The sequence below is a fragment of the Phlebotomus argentipes genome, unplaced genomic scaffold (assembly GCF_947086385.1).
Source record: "Phlebotomus argentipes unplaced genomic scaffold, Phlebotomus argentipes genome assembly contig_32, whole genome shotgun sequence".
Classification (NCBI taxonomy): domain Eukaryota; kingdom Metazoa; phylum Arthropoda; class Insecta; order Diptera; family Psychodidae; genus Phlebotomus; species Phlebotomus argentipes.
The window spans coordinates 1,668,043-1,687,634 of NW_026776187.1; the positions used below are offsets into that span (position 1 = coordinate 1,668,043).

At 47.2% G+C, this 19,592-nt stretch overlaps 5 protein-coding genes across 6 annotated transcripts in view; 1 reads left to right on the top strand and 4 right to left on the bottom strand.

Annotated features, from left to right (window-relative positions):
• Positions 1-251: 251 nt before the first annotated feature.
• Positions 252-3,138, bottom strand: LOC132264106 (DNA replication licensing factor Mcm7). The gene is made up of 3 exons (XM_059764188.1): positions 3,012-3,138; positions 2,493-2,712; positions 252-2,435 (listed from the first exon to the last, which is right to left on the bottom strand). The coding sequence occupies exons 2-3, from the start codon at positions 2,521-2,523 to the stop codon at positions 307-309; spliced, it is 2,160 nt and encodes a 719-aa protein (XP_059620171.1). The 5' UTR covers positions 2,524-2,712; positions 3,012-3,138; the 3' UTR covers positions 252-306.
• On the top strand, positions 2,691-6,574 carry LOC132264109 (NEDD4 family-interacting protein 1). The gene is made up of 2 exons (XM_059764191.1): positions 2,691-2,832; positions 4,148-6,574. Exon 2 carries the CDS (start codon positions 4,165-4,167, stop codon positions 4,855-4,857), a length of 693 nt encoding a protein of 230 aa, XP_059620174.1. The 5' UTR covers positions 2,691-2,832; positions 4,148-4,164; the 3' UTR covers positions 4,858-6,574.
• On the bottom strand, positions 6,546-7,797 carry LOC132264108 (large ribosomal subunit protein uL2). Its single transcript, XM_059764190.1, has 3 exons — positions 7,714-7,797; positions 7,347-7,499; positions 6,546-7,285 (listed from the first exon to the last, which is right to left on the bottom strand). Exons 2-3 carry the CDS (start codon positions 7,482-7,484, stop codon positions 6,644-6,646), a joined length of 780 nt encoding a protein of 259 aa, XP_059620173.1. The 5' UTR covers positions 7,485-7,499; positions 7,714-7,797; the 3' UTR covers positions 6,546-6,643.
• Positions 7,798-7,848: 51 nt separating this feature from the next.
• On the bottom strand, positions 7,849-10,420 carry LOC132264107 (uncharacterized). Its single transcript, XM_059764189.1, has 3 exons — positions 9,622-10,420; positions 8,705-9,551; positions 7,849-8,316 (listed from the first exon to the last, which is right to left on the bottom strand). The coding sequence occupies exons 1-2, from the start codon at positions 9,775-9,777 to the stop codon at positions 8,766-8,768; spliced, it is 942 nt and encodes a 313-aa protein (XP_059620172.1). The 5' UTR covers positions 9,778-10,420; the 3' UTR covers positions 7,849-8,316; positions 8,705-8,765.
• Positions 10,421-10,542: 122 nt separating this feature from the next.
• Positions 10,543-19,592, bottom strand: part of LOC132264104 (uncharacterized) — a 63,599-nt gene continuing 54,549 nt past the window's right edge. For both annotated transcript variants that reach the window (XM_059764182.1, XM_059764181.1), the window contains 6 exons: positions 15,426-15,700; positions 14,259-14,435; positions 12,068-14,160; positions 11,408-11,987; positions 11,208-11,343; positions 10,543-11,123 (listed from right to left, as the gene is read on the bottom strand). In XM_059764182.1, the coding sequence (XP_059620165.1) occupies positions 10,786-11,123; positions 11,208-11,343; positions 11,408-11,987; positions 12,068-14,160; positions 14,259-14,435; positions 15,426-15,700 (3,599 nt within the window). In that variant the 3' untranslated portion in view covers positions 10,543-10,785. The remainder of the gene's footprint in view (positions 11,124-11,207; positions 11,344-11,407; positions 11,988-12,067; positions 14,161-14,258; positions 14,436-15,425; positions 15,701-19,592) is intronic.

The window sequence follows — 19,592 nt, forward strand, 5'->3', positions numbered from 1 at the left end:
GAAAATATTCTCTGCAATTTGTAGCAGAGAATTTGTGGTTACCCGTAGTATTTCTTGAAATATCCATCTTAATGATGAGGAGAAGACAAATTACACATTGTAAGGCTGGCAAAGGGTTTCCCAAAAGTTCTTTTAGTATGTCCCCAACCCTTAATGTGGATGGACTGAAATGTAGAAGACAGGAATTCAATATATTTTTGCATAAGTTCAAAGAAGAAAATAATTGTTTGTGATAAAAAATTACTTTATTCGAAAACTCCACACAAAAGTGAACAATACAAATCCAATAATTGAGAGGAAACAATCTTAAACGAAGGTAATTCTGGTCCTCGTCTGATTCACTTGCCAGATATTGAGCTGCTCGTACTCATCAATGCATCGATCCACCTCATCCGGCTTGAATCCCTTTGACGTGCACCGATCCATCACATCGGACACCTTCACAGTCCTCTGGTCACGCGACACCTCTCGGATCAGCGCGTAGATCTTGTCGGAGGTGTTCATCACCCAACCAGTGCGCTGGTCCATCTGGTTGAGGGAGTCCTTGGACATCTCTAGCAGACGAATGGCCTCGGCCACGTCGTCCTTCTCCACTTCATTGGCCAGGCGGAGACGCGCCAGAGCCGTGGACAGTCGAAGAATGCCCAGCAGATTGCGGGCCGACGTGAAAGTCATGTCACGATTGTTCCTCGCCTCGCGACGCAGCTCCACATAGGCATTCACGATGTACTCCGTCAGCTCCGGCGGCACCACGGGCGTCTTGCGCTTGCATAGGTTGATGTAGCGCCTCATGAGACTCATATCTAATGCCCTCATGCGGCTCGGCGGCTGCTCGCCGTGAGCGTGCACGTAAGTGATGTGCTTGGCCAGTCGCAGATCGTTGTCTCTGTCGGGTTTGTCCTGGATCAGCCACAGTAGATCGAAACGCGACAGCAAGGCTGCCGGCAGTTGGATGTTCTGCTCAACGGTGCGCCTCGGATTGTAGCGCCCATAAGCTGGATTGGCCGCTGCCAGAATCGACACGCGAGCATTGAGCGTGGTGAGAATGCCCGCCTTGGCGATGGAGATCGTCTGCTGCTCCATCACCTCGTGAATGGCCACGCGATCATGCTCAGACATCTTATCGAACTCATCAATGCAGCACACGCCGTGATCGGCCAGCACGAGAGAGCCTCCTTCGAGCACCATCTCGCCAGTGAGTGGATCCTTCATCACGGCCGCCGTGAGACCCACTCCCGAGGATCCGCGACCCGTGGTGTACTGACTGCGCGTGGCCAGGCGCGAAATATAGCCCAAGAGCTGCGACTTGGCCACTCCGGGATCGCCCATGAGGCAGATGTTGATATTGCCGCGGATCTTCATGCCGTCTGGGCGTCTGTCCACGCCGCCCACAAGGAGCAGTAGCAGGGCTTTCTTCACGTCGATGTGCCCGTAGATTTCCGGCGCCAGACTGCTCGCGAGACGTGTCAGGAAGTCGTCCTGACACAGTTCAGACAATTCCTCCTGCGTCAACTCATTCTTGTCCGCCTCCGAAGACTCCGACTGATTGAGGCACACGACGCGGTGAGCCTCCAAGTAGGTGTCACTCAAGAGCCCTGCCATCATCTGGCGGAATCCCGACCGCACGAGCGGCAGGAAAACACCAGTAATTACCACATGATCTCCCGGCTGTGCTTGCCTCGTCGTCTCGCCTCTGCACATAACCGTGAGATAGCGCGGAATGTGTCCCACGGGAACTTGATCGCTGTGCTCCTGGATTTTGATCTCCTGGAACTTGATAAACTTCGAGCCACGCGTCTGCAGATACAGCCTGCCACCCGCCTTGTTCACGCGGCAATCATCCGACGGACAGTCGTTGATGGGCATGAAGCTCAGCGAGTTTATCGGCTGGTAAGTCTCTGAGCCACAGCGATCGCAAGTGTACGTCGCCACGATCATCATGGGCTTCACTTCTGTGCAGCGCGTCACAATTCCACGCACGGTGACCAGCTTCCCGATGTGCTCAGCCTTCACATCCCGAATAGGAATGGCCACGCTGTTGCTGGGCGCCTTAAAGTACACCTCGAAGCGCCTCATGAGCTCTGCCGGGAACTGATTTCGGGCATCTCGCTGATCCTGTGGGTTGCGTGTGCGTCCCTCCATCAGCAGTCGATGCTCAATGTAGACATCCAGCGAGTCCTTGGCCACAACCTCACGCTCACGGAATGTGGGCAGCATCTCAAAAATTACATCCGCGAAGATTTTACTGTAGCGCCTCGTGTTCTCCAGAACGGCTTCCGCCAGAGCTGAGGAATGCTCAGTCAGGTCATCCAGTTCAATGTTGATGGCTACCTGCTCCCGGTGAGCCAGTGGAGCCAACTGAGAAGAGTAGCGGAAGATCTTCTTCCCGGTGTCATCGACATAGGAAAACTCCGACAGGAATGTTTTGATGCTCTCTGCAAATACCCTGAATATCACTGTTTTGCACACATATTTCCCATATTTTCACTCACCATGATCTGCAGCGTAGTCCCGACGAGACATTTTTACAGAAACCTCCTTGTTTTCCTCAGTAAATCACTCGCTATAAGGATATTTCTGCAGGCGAACGCCAAGCTTAACCTCGCAGAGTGAACAACAATGTCGGCAATCCCGCCAAAACGCACTTTTTGTTCGACATTTGGAGTTCGAAATTCGAAAATACAATTTTCCTCTCAGCGAACGCAGCGCGCTCTGCATAAAGAATGTCACTGGTGAATCTGATTGGTGAAAAGGGAGTGAAATTTTTATAAATTCTAGTGTTTTCCCCCCGAGGAATCACACAAATTGCATTTTATCAACAAGACAAGCAAGGTAGATATCTCGCAATGTTCTTTTTCTCACATTTCCCACACTTTGTCACACGATTTCGTGGTCCTGAAAATCTTTTCAATGGTTGCCGTCTTATCAGACAATGCCATGTCTTTTCTCCAGATAAATTCTTCTGTATCATCCACGTAAGATAGTTGGAAGAAAAAAACAGCAAAATTTACCGCCTCACGGTGATAGATCGTGCATTTCCCCATTCCTTGCAGATGCTTCCAGCATTTTTTCTGTCAACTTTGCAGCCATTTGAGCTCCCGGACAAATTTCAGGGGTTGCGAGAGTTGTTTGTATTCCCCTGGAAAATTCATATAATTACGGGAAAATTGCGGCATAATTGACATGTGCAACACCTCGAGTGGGGATCATGTGGGAGCCATTGCAAGCTACAGCGATTTATTGATTTCCTCGAAGGCTTTTCCTTGTTTTGCTCCCACCGAAGGTCACTCTCTCTCACGGGGGGGGGCTTCGTCAGGGAAACTTCCCCTCAATTCACCACAACGCACTTTTCAGGGGTGGGGAAATGCGCTCTTGCCGGGATTTGATGCAATCTCACATCGCACTTTTGCAATGTTTTCCGATGCCTTCCCGTGTGGATAATAAACTCTTTTTTCCTGGTTCATCAGCGAAATTCGACACCGGATTTTGCAATATAAATCTTGGCTAACACTCCAGTAAATCATTTTCTGCTTTGTCACCAACAAACTCCACCGACTTCTGGTGGAGCACGAATGTTCTTCCTGAAAACATAAATGTTTGTAAGCACAGATGTGATTTTCTTATGAAGAGCTGGAATTTTTATGGCAAATTTAATGGCTGAAAATTCAATATTTTATGTTAAAAGTCAAAACGCAGGAAGCAATCAAGTGGCACATGAGCCTTTATTGCTGTAATATTGAAGTTTTGGTGTCCATCGCCAACTTAGTGCCGATTTTTCACCTCCAGAGCAAAACGGAAGACAGTCAAAACTTTCTTATGCAGTCTTTGCAGTTCAACAAGTTTCAGACGAACTATAAAACGACTTGCTGAACATTTAATTTGGCGTTCACAAAGCAAGCATTGTTCGTTTTGTGTGTGGGCAAATTACGGTGTTTTTGTTTGGGATAAATAGTTAAGTCACACTCGCAACTAAACTAAGCTGATCGATATGAAGTAATTGCTCACGCCTACAGCGATAAGGGAAAAATGCTGTATCGATTGTGCTTTGGACGTTCTTTGGACCGCCTTAATCTCCTCATATTAGCATATTAGAGCTCGAAAGTCTGAATCTCGACGGATCGATAACATTCGCTTAACTCCACTGCAGGAATTGCTGAGATTGCGATGAGTCCAGAGGATTTGGCGCCGCCCAAGGCGGACTTTAGCGCTCCGCCGCCGTACGAGGTGACGGACAGTCACCCGGACGGCGTACCACAGAGCGCCACGCTGCCGGGCAGCGTGGACATGGCGAACTGCGGCATCCCCAGCGGTAAGCTGCCGACGTACGAGGAGGTGCAGATGGAGAAGAGCCGCCACGGAGAGCTGCCGCCGGAGCTGGGCGGCCCCACGGCGGCACCCATGCCGCCACCGCCGCACCCGAACCTCGTGGCGGGCGGGCGGGCTCCGCTGGGCAACGGCGCGACGCCGGCGCTGACTTTCATCGCGATCGACGCCGGGGAGACGGACAACATGGCGGGCGACAACAGTCTGCTGGGCACGGACATCGTGTTCGTGACGGCATTCCTGGTGGCGTTCCTGTTCAACTGGATCGGCTTCCTCATGCTCACGTGCTTCTGCCACACGATCGCGGCGCGCTACGGCGCCCTGTCCGGCTTCGGGCTGTCGCTGGCCAAGTGGACGCTCATCGTGAAGCACTCCACGGATCTGGCGTCGCACGAGAACTCGTGGCTGTGGTGGCTCATCATGGCGTTCGGCTTCTTGATCTGCGTGCGCGCCCTGGTGCAGTACATCAGCATCAAGCGCACGTGGCGGCTGCTGTCCGCCTCGGCACAGGAGCGCCTCCTCTTCTTCTACTGAGTGCTCCCGGCCTCGGAGGCGCCCCTGCTCACGCGGTTCCACGGGATCCGCCCCGTCGGCGCCCCCGCCGTGGCATAAGATGTCACCACACCCCACGAGACACCGGCACGCAGTCCACACACGACACGGGCAGGAGAAGAGCGAGACCGAGAGAGAGAGAGAGAGAGAGAGAGAGCTTGCGGAGAGTCCTGCGCATGAGAGCATAATTAGATTAATGTTTTACTTTCTAGATATCCTATTATCACCAAATATTCCACGTATTTTAACTACTCCTTGTTTCTCTTTTGTATTCGCGAGGGGAGAATCCCGTGCTCGCCTCCTAAATTCATTTTACTTTGTGTAAATATAATAAGTTAATTGTTATTTACTCACGCCTACAATCTGTGTCTTATTTTGCATCTCTTCTTCCTTCTGGAATTTGTGTTGATTTATTTTTGAGTCTTTTGTGAGTCATTCAATGCGCAAGAGCTCGGATTTACTTGCAGTAGATTTGTAGTATCCGTCCATCATTGGAAGATTGGCAGTGTTAATTTTGCTCTGACGCCTGAAGAAATAGGAAGTCACGATTGCCACGCTATCTTATCTTGGCCTTCCATTGTTAATTTATCAGTTCTCTTCGCATATGGTGCAAATATTAGGTTTTTCAACTGCGAAAATCGACAAGACAATCTGTTGATTTTAGCAAATCTTTGTTATTTCTGTGCTTCAGTGTTTTTTTTCGCAAAAGGGAAGTTTAAGGAATTTTGTAGTCTCGAAATGGGTTTTCAAGAGGAATAACAAAGAAATCAAAGACATATTTGTAAGATTAAAATAACCTAGACGATCTTTTAGTTTCCTGAGAAACTTGATAGTGAGTAAGAATAATAATTAGTCTCTGATAAATTGTCCTTGATAGAGGAGAGAGAGGCATTTCCGAGCACTGCATTTTAAAAACTAAGAAAAACACCAAATCTCGTGGTCGTTAATATCGTTTTATCGCCCCTTTTAAGTGGTTTTCCCTTGATCTAAGAAAATATTGACACAAAACTTGTGTGAGAAATTATTTCAAATGGAGAATTTTTCATCGTTTCTATAGTTTTATTCTTATCCAACCAATTCATTTCTTTTCATATAGTAAATTTCATTATGGTTCATCCAATCATCAGCAAAATATAAACCAAGGTAATGTTTTGTTGAGACTGAAAAGAACTCATCAATAGAATGGCAAATGCAATTACAGTTTGGCTGACATTTAGACAGTAACTCTGAAACTATTCATCAATGAAGACAAATTTTTCCTATATTTGGATTAGGAGCAGTTAAGAAGCACTGCAAAAAAATTGTATCTAAATTCGTAGACATATTCTAAGGGAAATCCGAGCTCTCCAGTTACTGTTCAATCCCGGAAACGTGCTAAAAGAAATCTGTGTAATAGCTAGTCCTTGTCTAGCGCGAATGCGAGGAAGTTCTATTTTTGTAAGGCGAAGGAGTGCTTTTTCCACAATCACTTCTTCCTCCTTTCTGCATTCGCGCCTCTCTAAACTCTGTGGCAGTCAATTTAACGTGAAGCATAAAATAACCCTATGACATTTCCCCCCTATCAAATCCCAAAATGCAAAAGAAATAATGTAACTGTGCGAGATGTGAATTCCTCTCCCCCAAAAAAAAAAGTGACTGTATAAGGAAGATAAGGAAGAAAAAGCGGATAATAAAGGTTCATGTGTAATTGTAATTGATACACCAATTTTTCTCATATTCAGAGATGTTACGCAGGAATTGTTTATTGGATGAGAAGAGCAACATTTTTCTACTTCGTGGTGTCCTTCTTCTCGTCTCCCTTTCCTCCGCGGATTCTTCCAGTGCGCCTGGCGGCGATCAGACCGACCTTGCGACCGGCCGACGTGCCTCTCTTCACCGTGGACGCCTTGCCGATGTGCTGATGGTTACCACCACCGTGAGGATGCTCCACAGGGTTCATGGCCACACCGCGCACCTTCGGCCACGAGTTCCTCTTCACCTTGTACTTGTGGTACGCACGGCCGGCCTTCAGGATGGGCTTGTCGATCCTACCGCCGCCCGCCACCACGCCCACCATGGCGCGGTTGGAGGAGGACAGCACCTTCTTGGTGCCGCTGGGCAGCTTCACACGCGTCTTCTTCGTGTCCGGATTGTGGGCAATCACGGTGGCGTAGTTGCCGGACGTGCGCGCCAGGCGGCCACGATCGCCCGTCTTCTCCTCCAGATTGCACACGATCGTACCCTCGGGCATCTGGCCCACGGGCATCACGTTGCCGATCTGCAGGTTGGCCTTGCGGCCACAGTACACGAACTGGCCGGTGTACATGCCCTCGGCGGCGATGAAGAGCTCCTTGCGCACCTTGTAGCGATAGGGATCGCGGAAGTGCACAATGGCGAGCGGAGCGCCACGGCCGGGATCGTGGATGATGTCCTGGAAAGCGAGAGCCACACATTAGATCTCAGAAAGCCTCTCCAGATTCCTGGAAACTCACCTTCACGACACCCTTGAGGTATCCATGCCTCTCAGAGAAGTCCAGCTGCCGGAATTTGGCAGCTCCCTTGCGCTTTGCGGTGTGTGCGCGGAACACGGAGCCAGCTCCTTTACGCTGAGCACGAATTACACGTCCCATCTCGGGTGGTTTTCACTGAAAAGAGCCCCGGAAACAATGTCAGCAAGGCAATTGTGAGGTTAAGATATACACTCCCAAATATCTCCCTGAAAATTCTCCCCCCAGCAAAATCTCCACAAGTATTAACAACTTTAAACACTGAGGAAGATTTTCCACACAGATAGTGCTGGATTTTCAAGAGATATCACGGAGAAAATTGAGAAAATATACGATGCATGTAAACACTCACCACGTTCTCAAACTAGAAAGACCGATGCGACCGCAGCGCCAATTCAACTGCCCATGGCCGACACTAAAAGTTGACAATCTGTCCTAATTTAGCACAATTTTCAGAGACGCGCGAGTTTTAAATTCGCAATCGTGTTAAAATATACCATACATTTTATTCATTCATATATATATTCATTTTATAATCGTTCTTGTGTGCTTAACTACATTTCCCAGGGATCAAGGAAACCATCCAGAGGGATGAATGATGCAATAACAGCGATTTCACGAAGTTAGTCATGCGTCATCAAGCACAAAATCAACGAGGAAAACCTCAAATCAAATTATTCATTCTCCTCAACAATATTTATCCACTCGAAATTAAAAAAAAAATTCTTCAAAATTACTCCGTTTTTCGCAATGATTAGAGTTTAGAGATAAAAGAATTCGCAATTTCATTTCTACTCCTAACAAATATCTCTATTCTACCATAGAAGGTTAAAATATTAATTTCGGGCGTATTATAACGTGTTGTAAATCTTTCAATCTCAACTAAAATAAAGTATAGAAATTGTATATAGCTTCCAAGGACTTACGACAGGTGAAATCTGTAATTCGCCGAATCCTTAAAAGGGTCCCAAATTGTAGGTACAAATTTACAATAATTCCACATTTCTACATTCATTTATGCAATTCTAGCTATAATATAGAACTCACAATGTTCCTTTTTGTTCGATTGTCAAGTATTCTGGAGCCAATTGTTGGCCAAATGAACTCAAGAAGTGTGAAAATAGAAATGATGATTTTCCAAAGGGATTTTACAGGAGTTTCTTGCATGCATATTGGCGCTGAAGTTGCATAATAAAATATTGTTAAATTAACACTAAAGTAGCAATTTGGAGTTCATTGCGAAACACGCTCGAAAGTGGTTCATTTGCCGGAACTTTTTGCAAAGCCTGCACAATATTTTAGCTAGAATTGCGTTCACATTAAGGTCTACGGGCGCTTCTCACCTCAGGTATGCTACTGGGCTCGGGGGATTCAGCAGAATGTACAGCAGCCCCTGTGGGACTTCTAGGATATCGTGAGGCGCGTCCTGCGGCTCCGCAGCATCGTCTTCACCATCGCGACGGGATTGATGGATTGTCCGCTGGGCGCCGTGAGAGTGGCATTCTTGAATCGCCGATGGCGAGTGTTTTTCCCACTCACTGGCGTGCTCTTGGCGCTCTTGGACGCTTTCTTCTTCGGCTGCGTGTATTGGTACACCTTCACGCGCTTCTCCGAGTAATTGGGCGCCGAGGATCTGGGCCTGAGTGTGATCTGCTTCGCGGTGTTGTGCGTGCGCACGCGAGAGCTCTTGGGATGGTGATGATCTATGGATGTGGCGGTGCTCTTCGCGGCGGGCTCGTCTGTTGAGGGTGTCGGAGTGAGCATGTGCACCTGGAACTCCCGACCGCGCTTCTTGGGCGGCAGGTAGGACTCCACGAAGTCCTTGTCCGATGTGGAGTCGGCGCCGATGTTGGGGAAACTGCTGGTGTTCACCTGCACCATTGAGCGAGAGCTTCCGGATGCCACGGATGTGCTGGGACTCCCGGCATCGGCCGCCACGACAGTGGTGAAGATCTGCGTCTGAATCTGTGGCTCCAGCAGCTCCTCCTTCACCTCCAGCGGCGTCTCCTTGAAGATCCTCGGCGGGCTGGTTTCTATGCACTCCTCCTGCGTCCTGCCGCCCAGCTCGATGGTGTGCCTCTGCAGATAGATGCTAGTGTCGATGGCCTGTCGCTTGAAATTGTACGCCACGTTGAGCTCGACGATGCACGAGTCGCAGATGAGCGGGGGTAGGTTGTCGTTCTCCGATATCTGCGTGTCCGGAGAAGTTGGCGGGAAAGTGAGTGAGTGGCATTGAGAGCGGCCCAGACCTTCAACATACCTGCATCATCGTGACAAAGCGCAATTTCTCCAACAGGCGCGACACAGACGACACCGAGGCGTCGCTACGGAGCCCCGCGGGCGACATTGAGCTGAAAATGTCACGGGAGCCTTCAGCTAGGCAGATTCTGCACGACTTGGCGTAGTTCCTCGTCATGGTGTTCTCATACGCTCTGTCTCACGGTTACCAGCACCTCAACACTCTCCTTGACACCCTGTCAGAACGGAAACCTTGGAAAATCCTCCACAACAGTGCACCTGAGGGAAAATTGGTGTTTTCTATTGCTCGCAAGCAAATTTTGACGTGCCCTTCAAACATAAACACCATAGAACCATATATTCACCTTTTCACCACTCCATGAAGCTCACGCACCAAGCCGAGTAGAAGCATATGCATCGCGGCTTCAAGACTCTTTCCCACTTGCTGGCGATCCAAGGAATCCCAATTATAAAGCGAAAGACACTTTTTTTTCATATAAAATGACAAATATTTAATGTTCTCATACTGACAAACAGGACAAATTGGCTAATAAAGAGGAGCATCGAGGCTTCTCTTCTTCCTAAATCGTCATCATATTGTTTTTGCTGCTGTATACAGGTTGTTTTTAAAGAAAACTCTTGGCTCAGTCTCATCTTTGTACAATGCATAAAGAAAACAGACATTTTTCACCCATCATTTTCTCTCTGTGTCGATTATTTCTCCCTCTCTTTTCTCTCAATATTGCATTTGTTAACCCGCTTTGTCTCTCTCTCTCGCTCTCTCCCAACCCTCAAAATAATCGATCACGTTTTTCTCTACTCAACAAAAAAGATGTTAAATTTAAATTTGATTCTACTTTCGCTTTTTCTCTTTTTCGCAAATAAACAACTAAAAACTATTGGTAGTGAGTATGCATAATTTGCTACATTAGAAAATATTCTCTTTCTCTCTCTCTCAAATGTGTGCTTTCTCTGTTTCTATTTCACAAAATTTACAATATTGTATTTAAAAAAGATTTAAACTATACTAATAAAAGATGATAAAATTGTGTTTTGTGCTTTTCTCTCATGAATTCTCGGTGAAATTATAAAGAAAATCTCCTTCGCACGCGCCTCTCCTCCTCCATCAACATCGAACACATCGCGTGTCAGAGAAAATCTCATGCGACAGCAATTTCCCGGAAGACTACCAATCCTCCTCATCCTGCAGCACTCCGGACGCCACCTCAGATTCATCCTTCTCACTTCCCACAGTCACATCGCGACGCTTCTCCTCCGTCATTTCCGGCTCCTCCGCAGTCTTAAACTCCTCAGGCTGACTCTCGTCCACCAGGCGCTCGTTCACGTCCCCCTCGATGTCCTCCGCCTCCTTCGTGTCGTCACAATACTGAAGGCTCTCACTGAAGCGCCTCACGACGCCGCCACACGACTCCCTCACGTCAACATCCGTGTCATTGGCCAGTCGCTCAATCACCTCCTGGATTCGTGTCTTCTCGTCCTCCATGGAAGCCTTCGCGAAGTGAGCTGAAATGCAGAGACAGTCAATTTCTGCAACATTCTGACTCCCCCAAAGTCTCTCTCTCTCTCTCTCTCTCTCTCTCTACTCACGATGATTCCCGACGGTCTTGAAGAGACATCGCCCGACAACCAGACGAATATTGGGCACACGATCAGTGGACAAGACCAGCAATCGAGGCAAGATGTCTCTGACAAACACCCTCATGTCTATAAAGTCCTCCTCAACCTACAAGAAACCCCCAAATTAGCCACCAGAACTCAATCCCCATCGCCACCAATCATCCACTCACCCATCTGTGCACCAGCTGCACAAAAGTCTGCCTGTTCCTCCAGTGGCTGCTCTCGCCGCACTCCTCCGTCACAACCTGCAGCAGATTGGCAAAGTCGCGCTCATGGCACGTGCGCACCCGCACCACGAGCGCCTCGAGGGCCAGCTCACGCACGTGGTGCACCTTGTCCACGAGCATCGCCAGCGCATACGCCGTGAGGTAGTTCACACAGTCCACAGGCGCATCCTTGCGATCGTACATGTTCATCAGCGACAGCACCACATTCATAAAGTTCTCACGCACGTGATACTTCGTCTCGTTGGTCTTGTGGAAGTCCGCCAGACAAATGGGCAGCTTCGCAATCACATCCACATGACGCGCCTCATCCACAGTGGACAAGAAGTTGTGCACAATCTTGAGCGCCTCGCGACGTATGCGTGTGACATTGTCGAAGAAGCGCAAATAGAGCGGCAACAAATCCTTCGTGGCATTCTCACGACCCACAATCAAAGCGATGTGATAGAAGGAATTGATCATGATGTGGCACAGCGCATGATTGGCACACAGTTTTTGCAGCGTGCGAAGGAGTAAATGCCAATTTCTGTAAAGAAAATATCACCCATATACATATAGAAGTTGTCTCAGAAACTCCCCGTCTTTTGGACTCTTGGGAATACTTACTGTCTGCCCAAAGTGAGGGCCACAGCCGGAAATGAATAGGCACAGGCAACTGACACTTCAGTCTTATCGGCATTGGCCTTTGTGATGAAACTCTGGAGCAGATCGGGCGGAAGAACGTCTTGTTTCAGCAAACCAGCATCAATATTGCCATCACTAATGTGAGATCGTGTCTTCTCGAGGTCCCTATAGACGGAATCCTTGCAGAAGGAATCATCAGAGCTCTCGGACAGATTGCGCATGGGCAGAGACGCCATCGAGGCGTCATCGAGCACCGGAGACATTGTAGGCACTTCGGACGATTCAGACTTTTCACAGCACATGGAAATCTCAGCAATGGACACACTTTCAGGCGCAATATACCAGAAGTTGTGCGAATTGAACTCCTTCGCCTCGTCGTCCTCCTCCTCACACTGCTGCTTCTCACCATTGCCATTCTTCTCGTACGCCAACATCTGATCACAGCACCAATTCTCATTGGAATCCGACGATGTCACTGCCCTGGATCGCGTGAGGAGAGCCTTCCTCGCATCGTGGTGCTCTCTGTACTGTCTCTTCGCACGATCGCAAGTTTTGAACATAGTCTTCCTAAACATCACGGACTCCTCAGTTGAGTCCAGCACAACGCAGCTCTCGCCACTCGAGGGATTATCATTGAAATCCGACACAATGTTCTCATTCCTGTCCGCCGACCCGTCATCCATATCGATGCCCCTGGAGACAATCTCAGCAAAAGTCGCTCTCATCTCCCTCGACGACGGCGCGAGAAAGTAGTTTCGTTCCACAGAAGCATTCTCAATGGAAGCAGTTTGCGGCGGTGGCGGCAGATGTCCCTTCTCCTTCGCCTCCTTCTTCCACATATCCACTTGTAGCTTCACCTTCCTCTTCGAGCTATCCTCAATCGCCTGACTTATGATATCCCGCAGGTCGTGTGGCGTATTGCGCTTCAAGTGACACTGTGTATTTGCCGCTCTGACCACAGGTTGTCCATTCTTCTCCGTCTGCGCGGAGGAATTGGCCGCTGGCACTTCCGATTCACCTGCAGTCGTCGATGCTGGTGCCGCCGTGTGCTGAATGGGTGATATGCTAGCGACTGGAGCAGACACAGATGGACTCTCTGACTCTACTGTCGCTGGAGGGATGTTCTCAACTTCCACAGATGGGGAAGATTTTGCTGCCGCCTTCCGTGCCAGCTTCCTCTTCGAATGAGCATGTGCCAACTTCCGCCACAACTCTGGCGCCTCCTCTTGCAGATCCTGCAGAAGCTCCTCCATCTCCGTACTCGACTCCTCATCACTGTCATCATCCTCCTCCTCCTCCAGCGCATTCGCCGACAGACTCTTCATGGGCGGCGGCGGAGCGGGCAATGGGAGAGCGAGGACCTGCTCACTCTTCCTCTCTGCGCCAATACCCATGAGATCCTCCTCATGGATCTGCTCATCCACAGCCGGGTGATAGGGGAAAAATTCCGAGAGATTTCCCTCATCAAACTTTATCCTATCACTTATAATATTCTTAAAATCCATCAGCCAGCAATCATAGCTCATGTTGTCGAAGTAGTCCTCAAGTTCTCGCCTCCTGTGTGCCTCATCACTGCCCGCCAGATGGAGCTTCACCGGCAAATTCGACAATCTGAAGTACTTCTCGAGAATCTTCCCACCAACATCCAGCGGATAGAGAATCTCCTGTCCCCTGTCCGGACGCAAAGACTCACTGGAAGCCTTGTATGAGTGTCTGTCGAGCGTCTGCGAAAACATCTCTTCGTAGCTAGCGAATTTCTCACGCTCAGACTCCTTCTGCAGGCACTCCTTGAAGTCCTCATCGGCCGGATTGGGCAGTGAAAGTTCCATCTTCGTATTCACATACACCGTCAGGATTCGCGGATTGGCGAATGTTGCTAAATAGATTCCCAACATGTCGCTCGCCACGAGGAATACAAAGCGATTCGGATCAGTTAGGAATCTCTTTATCAGCGGCGCCACACGCTGATCACGCTCCTTTGGCGATGAGAATAAACTAACAATTGGCAGGATTCTAGCGCAGTGCTGTCGAACACGCCAGCTGCTATCTTTGGACAATTTCACATAAATGGGCCACTAAAAGAGAGAAAAAGAAAGAAAAATTCCCGTGAAAACACACTCAACCAACAATACCAATTAATTCTTCTCTCTTTCTGTGCAAAAGTGACACCCACCAATCGAACTTCGGTGCATTCTGATCCTAGAATGCGGCAGAACATCCCCAGTGTCCGCACGAGAGCCTGTTTCACGATGCATGAATGCGACGGATCATTCGTCATCCACAGAAATGTCGGCCACAAATACTTGTCTGTATTACTGTTTCCGATTATTGGGGCTACCGTGTACATGATCTAAAAGAGGAATTACAGAAGTTGTTTTTAACTTCAAAAGCTCTTCACACACCAATGGTATTATTATTGTGAAAGGAGAAAAGAAAGATGAAGAAAAATTCCAGGAAAATCACACACGATACACCACTATTCATTCATATCATAATACCAAAGCAGATCAACAGAATGTCTAAGCTCATCAAAGCTGGCTGTGATATGAATATCAAAAAGACATTTCACAGCCACTTTGTGAGCTCAGTCATCCTTGAAAAATAACCATACAGCAAATACAGCTGCCAATGTCCTGTGGTGTCCTTCAGGGGAGAAAATAAACTGGAAAATAATGCCATGCCGCACACACAACAGATGAACTTACCGAAATCGAATCGCTCTTCAAAGCTGGCTGTGATATGAATACATAACCAACATTTCACAGCCACTTTGAGAGGCGATCCAATTGGAATTTTGTCACCCTCTCTTCCCTCTATCTCACTCTCTCGCCCACCATTTTGATCACTCGATGGCATGTCGCGTCGATCAAACTCGTCAAAATGGCTGTGATATGAGACATCGTAGAAATACATAGACCCAACCATCTTGACGATCTGATCGTGCGAATAGAGTTAGGAAAATCATCCTCTCTCTTCACTCTCCAGCGTCTCATGAAGTCAATAATTTTCATCCGAGCTCATCAAAATGGCTGTGATATGATTGAAAAAACACATATTCAGCAACCATTTTGTGAGCCAGGTCAAAAATTTTCTCAAATTTCTGTTGCTCAAATTCCACCTATTAATATTCATCATCACAGTCACTATCACACACTGATGATCATTGGAAGATGTGAATTGCTCATCAAAGCTGGCTGTGATAGAATGTATAAATTAACACTAAAACAGCCAATTTTGATGCCAAACCACATCTCAAGTGCTGCTCTTCTCCTTTTTTTATATTCTCCCTCAAATACTGTCTGCAAAATAGCCACAAGAAAAAAAAGCTAAACTAACTCACCTGAAGCAGTACAAATGCTTCACTACTGTCCGGATTCAGCACTTTCTTGATGACTTCAATGAAGTTGTTCTCGCAGAAGAGCGGCGATGTTTGCAGTTCCAGCAGCACATTAACAGCATTCGATCGTACACACTCAAACTGACTGCCGATGTATCGCAGAACAATTTCCAGGAGGGCATCAAATAGATCACTCTGCAGTGCACAACTCTCCAGCTTTTCCACTTTCTCCACCACTTTTCGCACATCCTTGATGAAGAATGTTTGATCGTGCTTGTCTGCAAATAAGGAAAAGGCGAATCTTAAGCAACATGTGTCAAGAATTCAAGCATTTCTTTTGGGAAAAGACCATCAAATGAGAATCTAGATTTTCTTCTTAGAACACTTAACTACTCTCGAGAGCTCTGTGATTACTTGCATGAACTTTCCCATTAGCATCTTTCAAATTACTGCCCACTGTAGAGTGATTTCTCAACCACCACCACCCTTCATGTCTTGCGGGGAAAATTGAGATACAGGGAAAAGTAGACAAACTTTGTCAATCACCAGCGGTGGTTTGAAAATCTCTCCTCTCTCCTCTAAAACCCAACGAGAAAGTGTCTATATGACCAAGTCAAGAGTGAGACATTAATTTACTGCCTCACCACCATCACTATCCACTATCTTTCCCATCGAGAGACACACGGAGAGAGATAGGAAAATGCTCTCCTCTCCATCCAATTATTATTTCCTCTTGCTTCCCCCCCCCCCCCCTTCCTCACACCCATGAATTTTCCATGTGTGCAAGACTGCTGTGCCCAAGATATTTTAGGTTAATTCGATCCTCCGACTCTTTCGTCGCGACTCGCTAAAGAAAACAATATGAAATAAATCACACTGAAGTAGTGTTCTCGTTTTTTATCACTCTTCCGACAAGACATCTTCAATTACCATCCTCTGCCGCCACTCAAGACACCACACAACTCTCCTACGGCGCAATGTTGGACGTGTGAGGCGAAAAAAAAGGCCACCACCATACAGAACACTTCATAGATCCAATTGGGAGAAATAACACGGCGAGAAACAAGCGGAACGTAAACTTTCAATTAGAGGGACAACAACATTGTATATAATCCATCCCCAAAAACTCCCCATCTCACCAAAACCATTCCGTAGACTTTCCTCATGCACACACACACACACACACACACACACGTACATTTATTGGTCACCCCATTCGCCAAAGGAGGTTTGAGGAATGGTAAACCACGTTAACTGCCACCCATTCCCAAAACCATACACACATATATTTCATCCTCAAACAAGATGATGGAAAAGTTCGTCCGGAAAATTATGTGTCCCAGCCACTAAAAGCTCTTGTTGCTGCTTCTCTGCTGCAATTTCATGGAAAACCTCCACCACTCCTCGCTCTCTCCTCGCTCACTCTCTCCGACTGTCGTACACTCCGACCACTATACTCTGGGTGGGGTTTTTCTTGGCACGGCATCGTCGTTCTGAGGAAGCATTCTCGCAACCAGCATCCCTCTACAATCCCCACCCCATTTCATCCCATATACTGCCTTGGGCGTCAATGGTGAAGAGTGCAAGAATTAATTAACTATATAAAATGCTACATATCAAAATACATATACTCTGTGGCTCTCCCACAAGAAATGTTGATGAAATTAGTGAAAAATTATCCCATGAAATTGGCCTTTAGTCGAATAAATCATATTATAAAAGAGAAAACGATGAAATTCCTCTCTTCAATCATCAAATAAGTATCACTTTCATCACCCATTTCCACATCCCAACGCGGAAAGACTGCTTGCGGAATATTTGGACAGAACCCAGGGAGGAAAACCAACACACACACACACACACGCTCACCATCTCTCACTCGCACACAACGCAAAGGGTGCTCCATCAAAGACAGAAAAAAGCCCCGGTGGAGAAAAGCCCACTCGCGTATTGGGGTATAAAAAGCAAATAGAATGACTGTCAAAAATAAATTTTCATGTGTGAGAAAAACACACCCTGACGTCACACAAAACAACAATAACACACCCCATTTGCGTGTAGTCTTCAGGAGAAGACTCCTCTCATCGTCATCATCCCTTTTCCTGGGCACTTCACACATATCGTGCAAATAGACCCAAAGCATCCCCCAGTGCGGATCTGGTGAAGCTTAAAGCTCCATCGTAAATCACCCACGGAATTACTGCAATTCTCTTCACAACCGTGACTATGCTCCCACTCATGTACAGTTTCACGAGACTCCCTCGAGTGCTAAAAATCTAAAGGGAAATCACGAGAGGTCCGCAGAAAAATACTCACATACAAGTAGTCAATTAAAAGTTAGACACACACTCTCTCTCTCTCTCTCTCGGCACAGTAATCAAGTGTTCTTAATCACATGTCAAATAAAATTATGATTAAAAATGCCGCAATTTTACCATACTGAAAATCCCCTCAATTTCACCACTCAACCTGGCACAAGTGCTTTATCAAACTCTTCAATGAACCCGAAGGCAGGGAGATCTGCCAGGATAAATTGTGAGGCCAATGGCCATAAAAGATGTGGAAGATGTGAAATGAATTGGTATGTTCGATTGAATGTTGTTGCGCATTTTCTTCACGCCTTGCACTACACCCTAAATTGAGGTTATGTCACGTTGATCCACTTTTCCACCCCCTCAACATATACAAATACACAGCGGGCAGAAGCAACACAAAACCACCCACTACGCGACATCAGCTCACAGATATATTTATAATATTTTCCAAAGAGACGACGAAGAATATCAAAATCACCCCCACAATTTCCATACATATTTCCATATATACAGTAGAATTCTGCATCATTTTTCCCTCGCCACACTCTCATCATTGCCGAATGGAGCACACGAGTCCACAGATGGTGGGGATTAGAAGGCAGTGTGAGAGAGAGAGAAGGGTGAAAAGTTAAAAGTTTCCACACAACACTCTAGATATGTAGGCAAGAAAAAGCTCCCGGTAAGACATTATTTTTAATAATTCACAGACTTCACAGTTGGAAAATGTTCACCATTCTTAAAAATAAAACCACCCACGCTTTTCACTGCGTAATGACTTCAAATATAGTCATACACTCAATTATTATTCAACAATCAAACCACAGTATTAGGAAGTCAAAACATTGTCATGGTGAAAAGTCTCTGCCATTAAATGATGCGTGGAAAAGTGAATGCAAGAGGAAAAAAAAAACATGGGGGATGGATAACCTTTAGTGACAATCTTGCTCGATACCACGTTTTTTGCACCATCGCACCACCGGGGAAGTTTGAGAGAAATTCCGGGAGAAAACTGGCGAAAACCCTCCCAAAAAGTGTACCTACAGGCAATTTATCACATTGACGGCCAGACCGGGTGTTTTAGCACTGGAAAATATCTCGGGAAAGACACTTGTTTTCACTATCACAGACATTTTGGCTGAATTGTGTGGCGAAAACGAAGAAAATCGGGCATTTTTCGCACGCCTCCAGAAATGAAATACACACACAGGAAAACTTTCCTTCCTCCCTTTCCCAAAAAAATTTTGGATGAGAAGAGAGGTCCCTTCTACAACGCAGTCCTCGCGCGAATTGTACCCCAACTGAGTCGACGTCGTGCCTTCCTCTCGTTCATCGCATACATTTTCCACCATATTTTCCCCAGCACAACGCATTTTCTCGTCATATTTTCACAGATGCGCGTTAGAAAACTCCCAACAGAGAATCGCCAACAAACTTTGCCAATCCCGGCAACTTGACGCTTCCCCACGAAGGAGTTGCTCGGCCGAAAGCTCGCGCATACACACGCACACACACACACAACACACGCCAACCCAAAGCCCCGCCGTCGTACGTGATTTTCCGGGGGTGATTTTTTTTTTGCGCTGCTGCGGAGCGGCCAAATGCGGCGTGTGTTTGCGGTCTGAATTATTCACATTTATCACAATCGACAGGGTCATTAATCAAATTTACACTCAAAATGCGCTCTCTCGCCACACACACAATTCTCACTCTGGAGACAGCGAGAGCTTTAAAGCTCGTGCCGCGGGGCGTTGAATTGAGAGAGGCTCTCGAGGGCCATTCAGTGAAGCGCGCCCACAGCGCTAAAATGCGGGGGCAGTTCTTGGAAGGCTTTCCGGCAAAAGCTTCACTTTCAACA

Bases quoted from the DNA above. Each gene is read 5' to 3' on its own strand.
- LOC132264106 (XM_059764188.1), bottom strand. From the start codon at position 2,523: ATGTCTCGTCGGGACTACGCTGCAGATCATG. The intron at 2,436-2,492 runs GTGAGTGAAAAT...GGGTATTTGCAG, and splicing joins GGACTACGCTGCAGATCATG to AGAGCATCAAAACATTCCTG.
- LOC132264109 (XM_059764191.1), top strand. From the start codon at position 4,165: ATGAGTCCAGAGGATTTGGCGCCGCCCAAGGCGGACTTTAGCGCTCCG.
- LOC132264108 (XM_059764190.1), bottom strand. From the start codon at position 7,484: ATGGGACGTGTAATTCGTGCTCAGCGTAAAGGAGCTGGCTCCGTGTTC. The intron at 7,286-7,346 runs GTGAGTTTCCAG...CTCGCTTTCCAG, and splicing joins ACCTCAAGGGTGTCGTGAAG to GACATCATCCACGATCCCGG.
- LOC132264107 (XM_059764189.1), bottom strand. From the start codon at position 9,777: ATGACGAGGAACTACGCCAAGTCGTGCAGAATCTGCCTAGCTGAAGGC. The intron at 9,552-9,621 runs GTATGTTGAAGG...CCGGACACGCAG, and splicing joins GCTTTGTCACGATGATGCAG to ATATCGGAGAACGACAACCT.